Source organism: Magallana gigas, chromosome 3 (genome assembly GCF_963853765.1).
Source record: "Magallana gigas chromosome 3, xbMagGiga1.1, whole genome shotgun sequence".
NCBI classification, from domain to species: Eukaryota; Metazoa; Mollusca; class Bivalvia; order Ostreida; family Ostreidae; genus Magallana; species Magallana gigas.
In genome coordinates this window covers 26,537,015-26,552,987 of record NC_088855.1, presented here as the reverse complement: position 1 = coordinate 26,552,987, position 15,973 = coordinate 26,537,015, and the positions used below count along the sequence as shown (strand labels likewise).

The 15,973-nt window shown below is 37.5% G+C and overlaps 1 protein-coding gene across 1 annotated transcript; it reads left to right on the top strand.

The window, feature by feature from the left end:
- The first annotated feature begins 39 nt into the window (after positions 1 to 39).
- Positions 40 to 14,062, top strand: LOC105330432 (uncharacterized). The gene is made up of 16 exons (XM_011432106.4): positions 40 to 198; positions 1,171 to 1,366; positions 1,496 to 1,609; positions 2,307 to 2,429; positions 2,544 to 2,710; positions 2,794 to 3,702; positions 5,270 to 6,721; positions 6,934 to 8,098; positions 8,213 to 8,339; positions 8,511 to 8,664; positions 8,764 to 8,926; positions 9,103 to 10,403; positions 10,551 to 12,035; positions 12,193 to 13,264; positions 13,353 to 13,460; positions 13,553 to 14,062. The coding sequence occupies exons 1-16, from the start codon at positions 178 to 180 to the stop codon at positions 13,561 to 13,563; spliced, it is 8,568 nt and encodes a 2,855-aa protein (XP_011430408.3). The 5' UTR covers positions 40 to 177; the 3' UTR covers positions 13,564 to 14,062.
- Positions 14,063 to 15,973: the final 1,911 nt, after the last annotated feature.

The following is a 15,973-nucleotide window of genomic DNA, read 5'->3' as shown; positions in this document are numbered from 1 at the left end:
ACTTGTCCGACTGGTTTGAATGAATAGAAAATGTGCAGGTAGTGTATCGATCGAAAATCTAAAAATAAACACCGAGACACCCAAAACACGCGAGAGAGGGTAGGGAATTCTACTACACCCGATTAGTGACCGCATACCCTGGCTACAGGGGCAGGGATTTGTAATTAATTTAGAGGGATGATTTCACAGAAGCTCAAGGTGAGGATTTTCATTGAATTAGAAGATAAATACTGGCGAATGTCCCATGTTGAGCCGGTTTGTTATTGTCGAAATAAGGGTGTGATGCAGAGTCAGAAAATCTCATTCAGTTCAATTAAGTCATTGGTTACATTTGATTAAATGCATTGAAACTATAATATAATTGTATCGAATATGATTACAAATGGACATTATGGATATATCAATTGATATATCAATGATCCATGTATGCATGTTTTTTTGTGTCTGTAGATGGATTTAACAACCGTACAATTTATTGATAAAATATGATCAATATTGATTTGAATTTAATTCTTATGAAAAATCGATGAAAAACCATCATAGTTTTCATTTGCTAACATTAATTGTTTCATTGATTAACTTTAAACTTGTGTACATGTGCATTTGTACTGACTTTCATTATGATAGTGATTGGTTTTTTTTTTATTACCGTGCATCATAATTCTTGTCATTGTCAACCCTTTTTTCTTTTTTCCTGGTAGTATAATAGTTTTATTTTTGAAACCGTAAAATGTAAAGTCACATACTGAAAAGAAATAAAGACACAGAGCTGTTGGAACAAGTTCATGATTTTAGAGTTATCTCCCTTTAAAACGTGAATTGGATTTGGAAAAATCAAAAGTTATAACCAAAGTTATAGAAATCAAGTTTACAAAACTGATTGTTGAAATGAATACATTGCGATTAACCAAACTACATGTAATAGCTTAATATATATGTATTTTGCAAACACTTTGAAATGTACATCCCATGGCCAACTTTGAAGAATACTCAACTGAGATTCTTTTCAATTTTTATTTTGGTGTAGATCTATAATGAGTCACGAAGATTCTAGCGATTTGACAGATTTTTCAAAGAGAAAAATCAATGTATGAAATGATCGATCAATGAAGGCAATTAAATACAAAGTAGAAAGAATCTTTTCTTAATATACAATACAATCTTATACAGATGCTTCGTGTTTGGTTGGTCTTCTGCTGCACTTTCGCCGTATCCAAGCCGCAGACGACAGTTCTGCGAGAAAGCACGTGCTCCGCCGGGGGTCAGTCCGCCATCATACAGGACGGAGCCCAGGCAATGATCGGGGGCATCATTGCTATGAGAAGGATAGGAACAAACGGATACGGGTGTGGCGATATTTCAACAGGTAGTTTTATTTTTTACCTATTCAAAATTTTAGAAGAGTACATTTTAACTAAATATGAAATTATTGATGTACATGTATCATCAAATACATCATTATGAAAACCAACAAACCGTTTGTCTGAATTGACAGGAACGATGCAATCCTACGAGGCAATTCGCTGGGCCTTGGATAGATTGAACAAAAAGAACACAGTATTGAATGGAGAGTTTTTGACTGACAGCTACGTCCCCGGGGTTAAACTAGGTAAGCTGCATTTTACGTAACTCCTGCATATATATATACCGGTATATTTGAATTTTAAAAAGCAATAATGATTGGCTTATTTTTAGACCCGGAACGAATCAAAATTTTAAGGAAAATTCAAGTATGGCATATACTAGGTTGTTTTGATATTATAAAGTAGGGTTTTATAAGATACATATTTTTTCTCCTTTTGTGCTGCACTCAGTGGTAGTAAATGCTGTTAGAAACGGAAACGATTCTGATTTTGCAGTTTTCTACAAATGAAACCCCCAAAAAACCTGAGTTATTTTCCTGAGTCTTTGGAAAAAGAATTATAGAACTCATGGACACCCAAAAAAAATTCTGTCAGTAAATATAGTCTCAGAACGATGCACCTTAAACGAGAATATTTTGTTTGATCAATTGGTATACGAAGTAAAATTATGTTGTTCGTTTTATAAGTCTTTGTTAGGCCCCTTATTCTATTAATATTGATATGAAATTCTTTTATTGATGTTTTACTGTATTTCAACTTTTTCTTCAAGATCATGTTGTATGTAACAATATGTCCAGCTTCAGAAAGCCACCGAAAGCAATCTTTAGTAGATGACGAATTGACTCTCCAGAATAATAGATAAATGCAAATGCATCAGCTCTACTTAGTCTCAAACACGTTTTAAGCATATCCAAATAACATTCACGTTCTCTTAATTTTCAGGCATGAAGGTTTACGACTATTGTTCGCAAAAATCCTTAGCTATTGGTAGTGCCCAGGAATTGTACCCACAATTCAGTGCGGAGTCCAGGGACTGTGTCAAAAATGGATCACACGTTATGCTGGGTAAATGCCTTACTTATAAACAAAAAGTATCCACTTTATTAAAATATGTAATATAAAAGAAACATTATTTAATAACAATATTTTGTAATTTATGACTATTCTGATTATGTACAGGACTGGTTGGCGGTACTTCTAGTACAGTGGCAGTAGAACTGAGTGATTTTGCGACAGCCCACAATATTCCACTAGTGTCACCTTTTGCCACCGCGACTAAGCTGAGTAACACACAGGAATTCCCATATTTCATGAGGACAGTACCAACAGACGGCCCTCTTATGGATGTGAGTATGCTTTTCAGTTCAAAAAACCCCACAAAGTATAAATATATCGTTCTTTTATAATGATATATAATGTTTACTTGTAGGCTATAATTGCATTCATGAACGAAGTAAACTGGAAATACGTAGTTGTTGTTTATACTGATGAGACTTACGGTAAGGAAGCATTGGCTGAACTGAGGCCTCGTCTGGTAGCCGCTGACAAGTGTCTGACCATGGCAATATCGATCTCTTCAGACGATGTCAGTTTAATTGCTATGGATAGAATTTTGTCCAAAATTCTATCAACGAAAGCGACTGGCGTCATTTACCTGGGTGGATCAACTGTTGCAGATGCTTTGTTGAAACGAGCCGAAGGATACAGTGGTGCAGGAAAACTTCAATGGATATTCACTGATAGTATATCCCTGTCTGATAGATTCAATAATCAGAAATATCCCAGAGGTATAATATCCGTTCTATCAGGATCGAGAAAAATCATCGAGTTTGAAGACCACTGGGTTAGAATAGATGTGAACAGTCCATCCCAAGAGAATCCGTGGTTTCAAGATTGGTACATGACAGAGTACGACTGTCGTCTGCCCGGGAATACCAATCCTAAATTCACTTCTAAAACACCCTGTACAACACTGACCGAATCTGAGAGGCGAAACTCATTTGTCCAGGACCAGTTTGTGGAACCCGCTGTTCATGCAGTATATGGCTATGCTTACGCCTTTAAAAAGGCGCATCAGGACAAATGCAATGGAGCGCCTGGTCTTTGTGCCGCCTTGTCTGCCATGACGACTAAAGAATTCTATGAAAACTATTTGCGGGCCGTTGATTTTACTTACACAAAAAAGGAAAGAGTTGAAAGCTTAGCATCAGTTGGACTTGAGCCTTATAATGCTCCCGCTAAAGTCAAGTTTGACGCCAATGGAGATATTATGGACCCAACTTACGATGTTTATAATTTTAATGATTATCCCGGAAGCATGCCATTCAAGTTCAGAAGAGTGAGTACTAATATTTCATATTATATTTTTAGCTCACCTGAGCTGAAAGCTCAAGTGAGCTTTTCTGATCACATTTTGTCTGTCGTCCGTCTGTCTGTCCGTAAACTTTTCACATTTTCAACATCTTCTCAAGAACTACTGGGCAAATTTTAACCAAACTTGGCACGAATCATCACTAGGCAAAGGGGATTCAAAGTTGTGAAAAAAGGGCAACGTCCTTTTTCAAGGGGAGATAATTAGAAATTAATGAAAAAAATTGAGAAATTTTCAAAAATCTTCTTATCAAGAACCATTAGGCCAGGAAAGCTGAAACTAGTGTGGAAGCATTCTTAGATAGTGTAGATTCAAAGTTGTGAAAATTATGACCCATAAGGGTAGGATGGGGCCACAATGGGGGGGGGGGGGGGGGGGTGGGGTGGTCGTAGTTTTACATAGGAATATATAGAATAAATCTTCTTTAAAAATCTTCTTCTCTAAACCTCATCAGTCAGGAAAGCTGAAACTTGTATTGAAGCATCTTCAGGTAGTGTAAATTCAAAGTTGTGAAAGTCATGACCCCTGGGAGTTGGGTAGGGCCACAATGGGGGGATGGAAGTTTCACATTGGAATATATAGAGTAAATCTTTAAAAAATTTCTTCTCGTAAGCTTATCAGCCAGCAAAGCTGAAACTTGTGTGGAAGCATCCTCAGGTAGTGTAGATTTAAAGTTGTGAAAATCATAATACCCGGAGGTAGGGTGGGGCCACAATGGAGGATCGAAGTTTAACATAGGAATATATAGAGTAAATCTTTAAAAATCTTCTTCTAAGAAACTAATCAGAACGGAAAGCTGAAACTTGTGTGGAAGCATCCTTAGGTAGTGTAGATTCAAAGTTGTGAAAATCATGACCCCCGAGGGTAAGGTTGGCCACAATAAGGAGGGATCGAAGTTTTACATAGGAATATATAGAGTTAATCTTTAAAAATCTATCATCCAGGAAAGCTGAAATTTGTGTGGAAGCATCCTCAGGTAGTGTAGATTCAAAGTTGTGAAAATAATAACACCCCAGGAGTAGGGTGGGGCCACAATGGATTGGGGGGGGGGGTTGAAGGTTTTACATAGGAATATGTAGAGGAAATCTTTTAAAATCTTCTTCTCAGAAACTAATCAGCCAGATGATTCTTTATAATTGTTAAGACTTTGGCCCCAGGACAATTCTTTGGCCTCACAAGAAGGTTCAGAGTTTGATGTAGGTTTATAACCCATATATAAAAACAATTGTTATAAGGATCTTTTTGAGAACTGCAATACTCAACATGTGATATGACTATAAAATCATCCTGTTAGAAAAGGGACTAATGATTATAAACATAAGACTATCCATGGGGGGGGGTGGATTTTATTTATACAGGATCTACATGTATTATTGTACATTGTCCAGATAGTTTGTATTATGACTTCATTAAGCTGATTTTATCATACCTATTGTTCCTCAGGTGAGCAATGTGGCCCATGGGCCTCTTGTTGAAATTTGATTCACAGAAACAATGATATCCCCCTTCAATATATTGTCACTGGTTTTTACAGCTTGGGTCTCATTTGAACGGGCGTCTGGAAATCTTCAGTAACAGAATACGGATGTATGACGAGGGAAGGGACAATCCCCTGAGCCCACCGCCGTCCTCCGTGTGTCCCAGCACTGGCTGCATTCCATGTTTAGGAGAACCAATCTCATACCCTTACATATACCAACCTGGAGACATCATCATCAACGGAGTATTCTCTGCTCACTTCCCTGGCGCCGAGGCCGTTCGATGTGGACTTTTCTTTGGAGACTCCAGATCAGGGACGATAATGTCGGAAGCAATGCTATATGCCATTCAGCAAGTAAATAGCAAAGGTATACTAAAAAACGTGAGGCTCGGCGGGCTTGGTTTTGATGATTGCATGAGTCCTGTGCTTGGAAAGTTACTTGTTACAGAGGTTCACCAACGTAGACGTACCATTGTGGATTCTTCTAAAAATAATACATTAAACCCAAACACAATTGACGCCTACATGGGAGCAGAGGCGCTCTTCAACACCCTTCCATTAGCATCTCTAATGAATGATCTGGAAAGACCACTTTTGGGATATTTCGCTTCATCAACCAAACTCCAGGAATATCCATATTACCGGTATATTTTCCCATCGAGTTACTACACTTTGAAAGCAGTGGTTCTTATGTTGAAAAGACTAGGATGGAACTATGTCCAGGTTGTTCAAAGCAATGATGAGTACCATGACATAGCCTTCAAAGATTTCAAAATGCTGGCAGCAGAGGAAGGAATATGTGTCGTTTCTCGCTTTTCTTTTGGGGAAGATGGCGATATGATGGACGCATTCAACAATCTCAAGCATGACATGAATGTCAGACCAGTGTTTATTCTGGCGAACAGCACGGATTTACGGAGCTTTTTGACCACCGTTAAAACAAGTAGTGGTGGTGGCATGTTTCACTTTTTCTCACACTTGACAGAAAATCAACACGTGACGGGCATTGAAGACATTGCAGATGGGTTGTGGACAGTCCATGCCGATCCATTAGATATGAGCGGCTTCATCCAACATCTTAGCGGCCTTCAACCTCTGACATACACCACAAACCCTTGGTTCAAAGAATTATACGAGCATGCATATAGTTGCTCTTTGGATGCCTCAAATATGAGATCCTATCAGACGGTATGCGCTGATTCCAATCTGAATCCAATCACGAACAAGCTCAATACCATTGCTGTCACTCAGGCTGTGTTCCCAGTCGTGGCAGCAGTACATGCCGCTGCTTATGCTATAGACGAGACTCTTAAACACTACTGTGGGCCGGGTTATAGTGGGATCTGCAGCAACTTCCAGACTGCTGCTAACAAAGGCCAGGTTCTGCTACAGAAGCTCGATGAAGTTACATTTGAAGTCGAGCCAGGAAAAGTATTCAGGATGAAAGATGAAAGTGCTAATTTTCTTATCAAATACCACAATTTCAAAAATGGGGGATTTGTGGAGGTAACTATTTCTTCTTTTTAACTTTAAAAAATATGTACATGTAATTACATGTATTTGTCTGATATGTCAAATGATTTCCATCATATAAAAGTTGCTCAATTTCTTTTGTCACATCTTTATTTTACAGTATAATTTACGAGTATACGATAATATCATAATATCATATTCTTGATTAAAGATTAAGAACCTAAATGCAACCATTTACAATTTAGGTTGGCAGTTACAATTTTGAAACCAACGATTTGTCAATCCAAACTGGACAAATTTTAATCTACGGAGGGGTGCTCGCTACCACCATCACACCACATTGTACTGAAGTTTGCACCACATGTCTGTACATGTTCAACAACCAGGACTACATGTATATTCCCGGAGACGTCATGATTCCGGCGATTTTCGATGTTCACTATCCAGGTTCTCTGCCTTACGTTTGCGGACACTTTCGCTACAAGAATGGCTTCCAAAACACGGAAGCTTTCAAATTTGCCATTGAGAGAATCAACTCTAGAAATGCTTCCGTCAAGCTTAATCCTGGCGTCAAGTTAGGTGGAATTGGTTTTGATGGATGCATGGATGACCATAGAGCTTCAACAATTCTATCAGGATTATATGCTGGAGTATATCCTTTAGACAATGGCCGTTTCACAATACCGCTGCAAAAGTTCACACATTGGCTGACCTATAGTAATAGTTTAACGATCGGGTCAGCAGGGTACCAGATGCATGTGGTAACACCCGGAGCAACTAGCCCAGTTCTAGATGATAAAACCGAGTTCAAAAACTTCTTCAGAACAATACCATCAGATAGTATGATTGTGAAAGCAATGGCTCAAACAGCGAAGCTACTAAGATTTGAATACATTATTACCCTGAACGCTCCAGAAAAGGGTGCCCGAGATTCGCTTGATAAATTCCGGGAATATCTTAAAGCCGAGGGTATATGCATCGGTGCTTCATATGAGTTTGTAACCGACGGTACAATGGAACAACTAATTCAGTATATCGTGTCTTCCACTAGCCGAGTCGTGGCCGTTTTTGCTGATCCAGATCGTTACATTGAGGATCTGCTGAAAGCGAAAATCACTAACAATGCTGCATCCAATATCATCTTTATGGCCAATAGAGTTTGGTCTAATCCAATGATTTCAAATGTTCCGTTAAATTTGTTAGCTTACGCCGAACGGACTTTGATGTTTGGCATGTCACAGTCACCCATATCTGAATTCAGAAACTACCTTAGCACCAAATATCCTAACACCTATACAGACAACCCTTGGTTCTACGACTTTTACCAGCATTTCTTCAAATGTAACCTTGGGGGTAACTGGAAATACCCAGCACCATGTGTAAACCCAAATGGTAGACCCATCATTTCATGTAAGTAAATGGTTTTCTTTGCATTATTATAAAAATTGGTATATGATTTACCCGTAATGTACTTGTTAAAAAAGGTGGAATTTCCTGAGTTAGTGAGTTTTATGTTTGTTTCAGCATCTGTTGACTTTGTGGAAGATTACACTGTTTTGCCAACAATTCACGCCGTCGAAGCCATTGCTCATGGCGTCCATGAAACTCTTCAATTAAAATGTGGAGCCAATTATGATTCTGTCTGCTCAAAGTAAGACTATCAGATGGAAATTTTAAGCATAAAATATATTGTATTTCTAAAGAATTTTTTAGATACCGGTATCTAAAGCCATCTTATTGGGTTGTCTAATAGCTTTGCATTATGATTTGGGTTTTAGTTTTGATGAATCGGATTAAATAAAGAAAGGACTTTTTTTTCCAGATATCTGACGGATGTTGACACAAATAGTGTGATTAACAGGTTCATGGACGAATTAATATACACGGACATTCTCAATGAAGCTTTCCGTTTCTATGAAAGAGAGATTCAAAAGAACATGAAAGTTTTTATAATGAATAACTACTTGCCAAATCAGGTAAGAATATGTCAATTTACCTATCATTTTTGTTCAGAATGATAGCCAACATTTTATTTTCATGATTTATTTATGTTGATTGATGTTGATTTTTTTTAGCAAGGGACATTTGACAACGAGACTGTACGACTTGATGCAACTTTCCCTATCCAGAATTATGCAAACATTCCCTCCAATTGTGTCGGAGATTGTGCAGTATGCTACGACAAAGACACCGGAGCAGAAAAGTTCACATATTTTCCTGCAGACATTATGTTGATAGGTAAAAATATATTCAAGCTTTTACTTATGTGAATTTAGTATGACTGTCAGGAATTACAAAAACGATTATATTTTAATAGAATTTTTATTCCGTTAAAATGATACTTTGAATTTAGCTCCAAATATTATTAAAAAAAATTGTAAAATAGATTTCAAACAATCTTTACTAATTTTCAGGTCTATTTGACGTTCACAAGAAAGGCCCGACCCCGTACACTTGTGGAGAGATTAACCATAGACACGGCGTCCAGCTAGTGGAAGCCTTCCATTATGCCATTGATTATGTCAACAGCAGAGAGGACATTCTTCCAAGGGTCACTCTTGGGGGTATTGCATTAGACGTTTGTGAAAGTCCCGAAAGAGCAGGAAATCTTGTTGCAAACATACATAGCAAAAATCTTGAACTGAAAAACAACGGCTTCGTGTTAGATCCCGCTAGATTTGATGCATATATCGGAACTATCGAAAGCGAGTCTTCAATTCGTGTTGCAGATGTTCTGAATTCTCTAAGCATACCGCAAATAAGTTACGGCGCCACAACGCTTAAGTTGATGGACCAAAGAAAATACCGTTATTTCATTAGAACTGTTCCAGCAGACGACAAGCAAGCTCGGGCGATTGTTTCGTATTTAAAACGATTTGAGCTTTTCCATGTTCAAGTTATTCATTCTTTTGACAGTGTTGGAGAATTTGGTCGCGAAGAATTTTCACGTTTGGCCTTTTTAAATAAGATTTGCATTGCCCAAAATATCACAGTTGGTCGAACCGGATCGGTGGATGAAACCGAGGCGAAATCTGCCTTGCAGAAACTAAGTAGCATGCTAGACGCAAAGGTTGTTATTCTTTTTGTTGATGACCCAAGACCATTCTTAAAGGTTATTGAAAATGACTATTACATCAGAAATACGTTTAGGTTTATCGGCACAGACAAGTGGGGCGAAGATCCAGATATATGGGAAGGCCTAGAGAACATGAAACGTAATCAAACTGCGGTGACATTTGATATTGAAACTGCTGATCTTCCACTCTTTGACAGATACCTAGAAGATAAAACTCCAGATACTTATACCTTTAATCCCTGGTTTAATGAATATTATGAACTTGTTTACAACTGTTCTTTGTCGGGTGGTGGAAACGAACCAGCTTGTCCTCAAAGAAAATATGGACTACCACGCGCCAAAGATTATGTTCAAGACCGCTATGTTCTTTATGTTGTCAATGCAGTTTTATCAGCAGCTATGGGAGCTCAAAAAGCTATCGAAAAAATCTGCCCTCCAAACACGCTAGGCGTATGCAATCTTTTCCGAACCAGCGGTGAAAGACGCCAAGAGATACTTAATGGTGCAAAGCAGGTGCAATTTATAGATGCCACTAAGCAGCCCTTCTTTTTCACAGAAACTGGACAAAGTGACCGTGGTTATCATATATGGGAACCTCTTGAAAGGCCAGAACTACCAGGCACATATTATCTTGAAGATGTACGTATTCTAATCTTGGTTTTTCTTCTTACATTTTGGAACTAGTTGCAAACTAAATACTAAAGGTATATGATTTTTTGATAATTTATATAAAAAATTTGCAAGTTTATCACCGAAAAAATTAAACTTTTGATTATATTTTTTCAGGTTGGAAGCTACAACGATACTGATTATTTGAAAATAGACGCAAGATATGACCCCAAGTGGTATGCTCCTTGCGAGGGAGTTGCGTCTTGCACCTGCCCTTTCCCCGAGTATCAGCCTTCCAGGTACATGCTCAACGCCTCCGACAACCAGCTAAATGTCGTGTACTTGTCAGATATTCACGAATCTGATCCCAATAATCCTTACACTTGTGGAAAGATAGACACTGGAGGAAATTTCCAGAATCTGATGGCATTCTTTTATGCCCTGAACGTTGTCAACCAGTATGTAAACCTCCCAGCCACCCTTAAGCTTGGCGGTCTGGCATTAGACACATGCTCAACCCCAGGTAGAATAGGACAGGATTTATATAGTTTACTCAGTGGCGAAGGACTTTGTGGTGAGGAGGGAGTTGGCCAGGTAGTAGATCCATCGACCATCATTGTGCAGTTGGCCAAGAACTCTCAAAATGCTATCGCAGCCAGTAGTATTTTGTCTCCTTTGAAAATTACTAGCATGAGTCAAAGTGCAACTGCTGTGGAACTCAGCGATAAAACCATCCACAATTACTTCCTCCGAACTGTCCCTCCCGACAATATTCAAGCAGTTGCTATGGCGGAAGTCATCAAACAGTTTGGATGGGATTACATATCGGCCGTCTATACGGAGAACCCCTATGGAAAATCTGCTATTAAAACTTTCCTCGAAAATACATCCGCAAACAAAAAAACTTGTACTACTCTTACATTATCCATGAAGACGGATGCCACATTAGCCGATGCTAAAACGGTCATTGACAATCTGAACCAGAGAGTTGGTGCTAGGGTTATTGTTCTGTTTGTAACAGCCAGTCACGCTAGACTTCTATTGCAAGCGACTTCAGAAAAAGGTCTGAACCAACGATTCATCTGGTTTGGGAGCGACACGTGGGCTAATGATATGTCTGTTGTTAAAGGCTATGAAGATGTTGCACAGGGTGCCCTAACTATTCAAATCAAATCCGAAGTCATCAACAGCTTTAAAGAATTTCTCCAGACTCTTACTTTCCAAAATCGCCACGGTTTGCCAACCGATTGGTTTGAAGATATTTACCAAACAATGCACCAATGTAGAATTCTCACTAGCGCTGTTAGAAAAACCTACACAAATATATGCACCGGGAACGAGAAAATCACAGATGCAATGATACCTCAGGATCCATATGTACTTCACACCATCATATCCGTGTTTATGATTGCACAAGGATTAAACCGCATTGAAGCCTGTAAGTCATCAAACTTGGGAATTTCTTCTTGCCTGTCTCTTCAAGATGATAAATTGGATCTTATTTTCAAAGGAATCTCTGATGCTCAGTATCGAGTCCTGCCAGATGATTTGGGCGACAAATCCTTCAATTTTAGATTTAATGATGATGGATATGGAGACGTTGGCTATAATATTCTTAACTTTCACAGAGATCCAACGACGGGTCAATTCGTGTATGAACAGGTAAGTTTACAACTTGCATGTAACATTGTTATCATCAGGTGAAAGACTTATTAGAATAACTGTATTTAGGGTTTTTTAATACATGCAATATTAAATGTAGGTATGTGAATTGTGATTGTTTATAAAGTATGTATAAATATGATTTCTTTCTCTTCAGATTGGTAGTTACCAGCAGGAACTGGTCCTCCAGAAGACTCGCTACCAGGCCTTTAGCTTTGCTCTATCCCGGGCTCCACCTTCTTCTTTGTGTCCCATCGGAGGTCGATGCGTCTGTCAAAACGCAGACGGAACAACGTACTTCCAGGAGCACGAGGGAACGCCAGGTGTGTCCTACTACAAACTAGACGACGGAAGCTACGTCAATGCCCAGACAGGACAAATAATCCAAGTAGAGAGTGCCCCTGAAATCGACGATAGATTTAGGGATATATGGGGCATTATTGTGGCAACCTTGGCTGGTATTGGTGTGTTTGCTTCTCTTTGCATCTTCATATACTTACTGGTCAACTACCCATTCAAGAGTGGAACAACAGTATTGGGTTTCATGTTGTCCTTTGGAATTGTTTTAGTGTACGCTATGGTGTTTGCTTTCATTGTACACGCCACTGAAGAAGTATGCGGTCTCCGAAGATTCTGTCTAGGGCTTGTCTATGCAATCTGTTACAGTGCCTTGTTTATTAAGGTTGTGGACTGTTGGCGAAACAAAGAGAAGGAAGTCGAATATTCTAATTCTTACAAAAAGCTCGGCAAACCTTTGGGTCTCTTCTTTGTTGCATGCTTACTAGTGCTGATTCAGTGCTTGATAAATGCTGAGTGGTTGATCCTGGAAGAACCAAAAATGGAGCGCGTCATATACAACAACATGCTCTGGCCGCGTTGTACGCCCGACGACTTCTACGACGAAGGTCTTGTTCTGTCTCTTGTGTATATAATGGTCATCATAAGTCTCAGTGTCATTCTTGGTATCCTGTCATGGAGATCGATCAAAAACCACAGGGAGGTGCGATGGATTCTGGGAATCTTCGCTTTGGGCATTCCAGTTTGGGTCGTTTCTTGTATTGTTGCCACGCTGGGAGAATACAAAATGCGTGATCCTGCCATTGCTATAGGTTTGCTGATGAACGCCACTATTATGTTTGTATTAGGTCCACTGCGCAGAGTATATCTCCTCAATAGTTTTGATACCAAACTGGAGCGGGAGTCCCAAGTAGACGATAGAAGTATTCGAGGTAATTCGAATTTATGATGATAAGACATTTTCTCGTATTCACAGCACTGATAAAGAACTTATAATTATCACCACTTTGACCATTTCAGGTTCAGTGTATGGCAGACAATACGACAATGTTGGTATGCTTCATGATACCAACTCTGTTCGAGGAAGCATGAATGCCCAGGAACAAATGTACTATCCAGAGAGAAATTGTGAGTGAATGGCGTGGTATGAAATTATTTTTTCTTCATTAATTAAAACTTTAATTTATATCTAAATCTGACATTTATTATTGTTTTTTCAGTGCCATATTGAGAATCAGTTTGCTCCAAAGAAGAACTAGACCTGAATGGATATCAAAATGTGCAGACGGAATGTTTTAGAACATCTAGAGCTTTCCGTTGTGTCTTGCCGAAATTTTCTCATGTACAATATTTAGTGGTGCTTCTTTGCACTCGTAAACAGTGATCTTTTCGTATATTTAACTCTTATACAAAGGACATACAAGTACCTCTCATTGCGATATTCGTCAGGTGATTGTCCACTGCAGAAAATTAAGATTATGTAAAACCGTCAACTTTTTAATGCTTCGAGTTTCTAAGTGCTGAAAAGGGGAATTGTTTCTTATTGTGAGTAAGTGTATGTGGTAAATGAATAACTAGATAATGAATAGCACGCATTAAGATTGTGTATATACTTTCATTGCTACATCGCGTATGAGTGCTGAGAGAAATGATATTTATCTGCATTATTTTTGTATATCGTTGTTTATGAATTTTGATATTTTAAATATAGAATTTTGTATATTTTGTAATCAGTTGCTATGGTTTTTTTAATGCTTGGAGGAGGATACTGATTGGAATTCTTTTACGAGTGTGGTTTTCTTTTGGAGGGTGGGGAACTTGAACGATCTATCGTTTTGTTGAGTACTTACTGTCGGCCTATCTAAAAACTGAAAGAAAATTACACAAAGTTTGGTTTTAAACACTGGATATTAAAAACTGCAATATCAACTGTTTCACTTATCAAGAGGCCCATGGGTCATATTGCATACCTGAGCAACAATAGATATAATAAAATCAGTTTTATGGAGCCATATACAAAATATCTGGTCGATGTCGTAGAATACATTCTGTATAAAAAGATTTTCAAAGGTTTTATCCCTAAACATATGAAAGCGGCCCCTTTTATACAATGAATTATATACTTTTTTTAATATGTCAAATCAAGGGTAAAAAATATGACACATTCTGATTAGTCTTGATAGTTTGGATCGTTTTTAAGCTCATCGAGACGAAATCAAGGGGAGCATATGCTACACCCCCGGCGTCGTCGTCCGGACCTGGTTAAAGTTTTTGTTACAGGTCCTGTATCTAAGTAATTATTTGTCCTATCTTCACCAAACTTGCATGGATGATGCATCTAGACCTCCTAATGGACTATTAATGTATTATTTTATCACATGATACTGTTACATATGATATTGCAATACATAATATTGTATCATTAATCATTGTATCATACGATATTGTAAAATATGATATTGGTTTATATAATATAATTATTATTAAATCACAATAAATTGTACTATATGATATTGTAATATATAATATTGTATCATATGATACATGATATTTAATATGATATGATATCATATTATATGATGTTTTATCAAATTATATTGTATCATATGATACAATATCATATCATACGATATTGTAAAATATGATATTGGTTTATATAATATAATTATTATTAAATCACAATAAATTGTACTATATGATATTGTAATATATAATATTGTATCATATGATACATGATATTTAATATGATATGATATCATATTATATGATGTTTTATCAAATTATATTGTATCATATGATACAATATCATATTATGTATGAAATATGATATAGTATCATACAATACAATATCATGCTTTATCATGCAATATGATATCATGATGTACAATATTGTGATGTATTATTTGATATGATATTTTGTTATACTTTCATGTTAAATACTGAAATCTGATTGGTTAAGACGCAGTTAATAATATTTACTATTACCCTCAGCGTTAGCAACGCACTTGGCAACGGGTAACATTAAAAAATGTTACATGCGCGAAAATTATGCGCGTACGGTTCGCTGTAGAATTCACGTTATTCCTATATAAAAGCAGTAAAATTTTCTTAAAATTTTTAAAAAAGACATTCAGTATAACAAAATAAATAGTGCCTGTTTGGGAGGATAACAGTTGAAATTGACACCCCTCGAAAACCATTGTCAACCTCCGCTTCGCGTCGGTTGACAATGGTTTTCTCGGGGTGTCAATTTCAACTGTTACCCTCCCAAACAGGCACTATTTATATAGTATCATATAATACTATATTGTATCATGTATTATGATATTGTATTATGTGATCAAATACAATAAACCAAAACACAATACAATGTCATATCATGTTTTACACTATTGTGTGTCAAGTTTAGTTGAAATTGGCCCAGTGGTTCTTTGAGAAGTCGAAAGTGTAAAAGTTGACAAACAGACAGACAGACGAAAAAGTGATCAAAAGTGATCAGAAAAGCTCACGTGAGCTTTGAGCTAGGGTGAACTAAAAACGATCTCACTTGGAAATTTGTTTTTTTCATATTTATCCGAGCGCCTTACAATCAAGTTTCACTGTCAATAACTATCTAAAACATGATTTTCCATGAAGACATC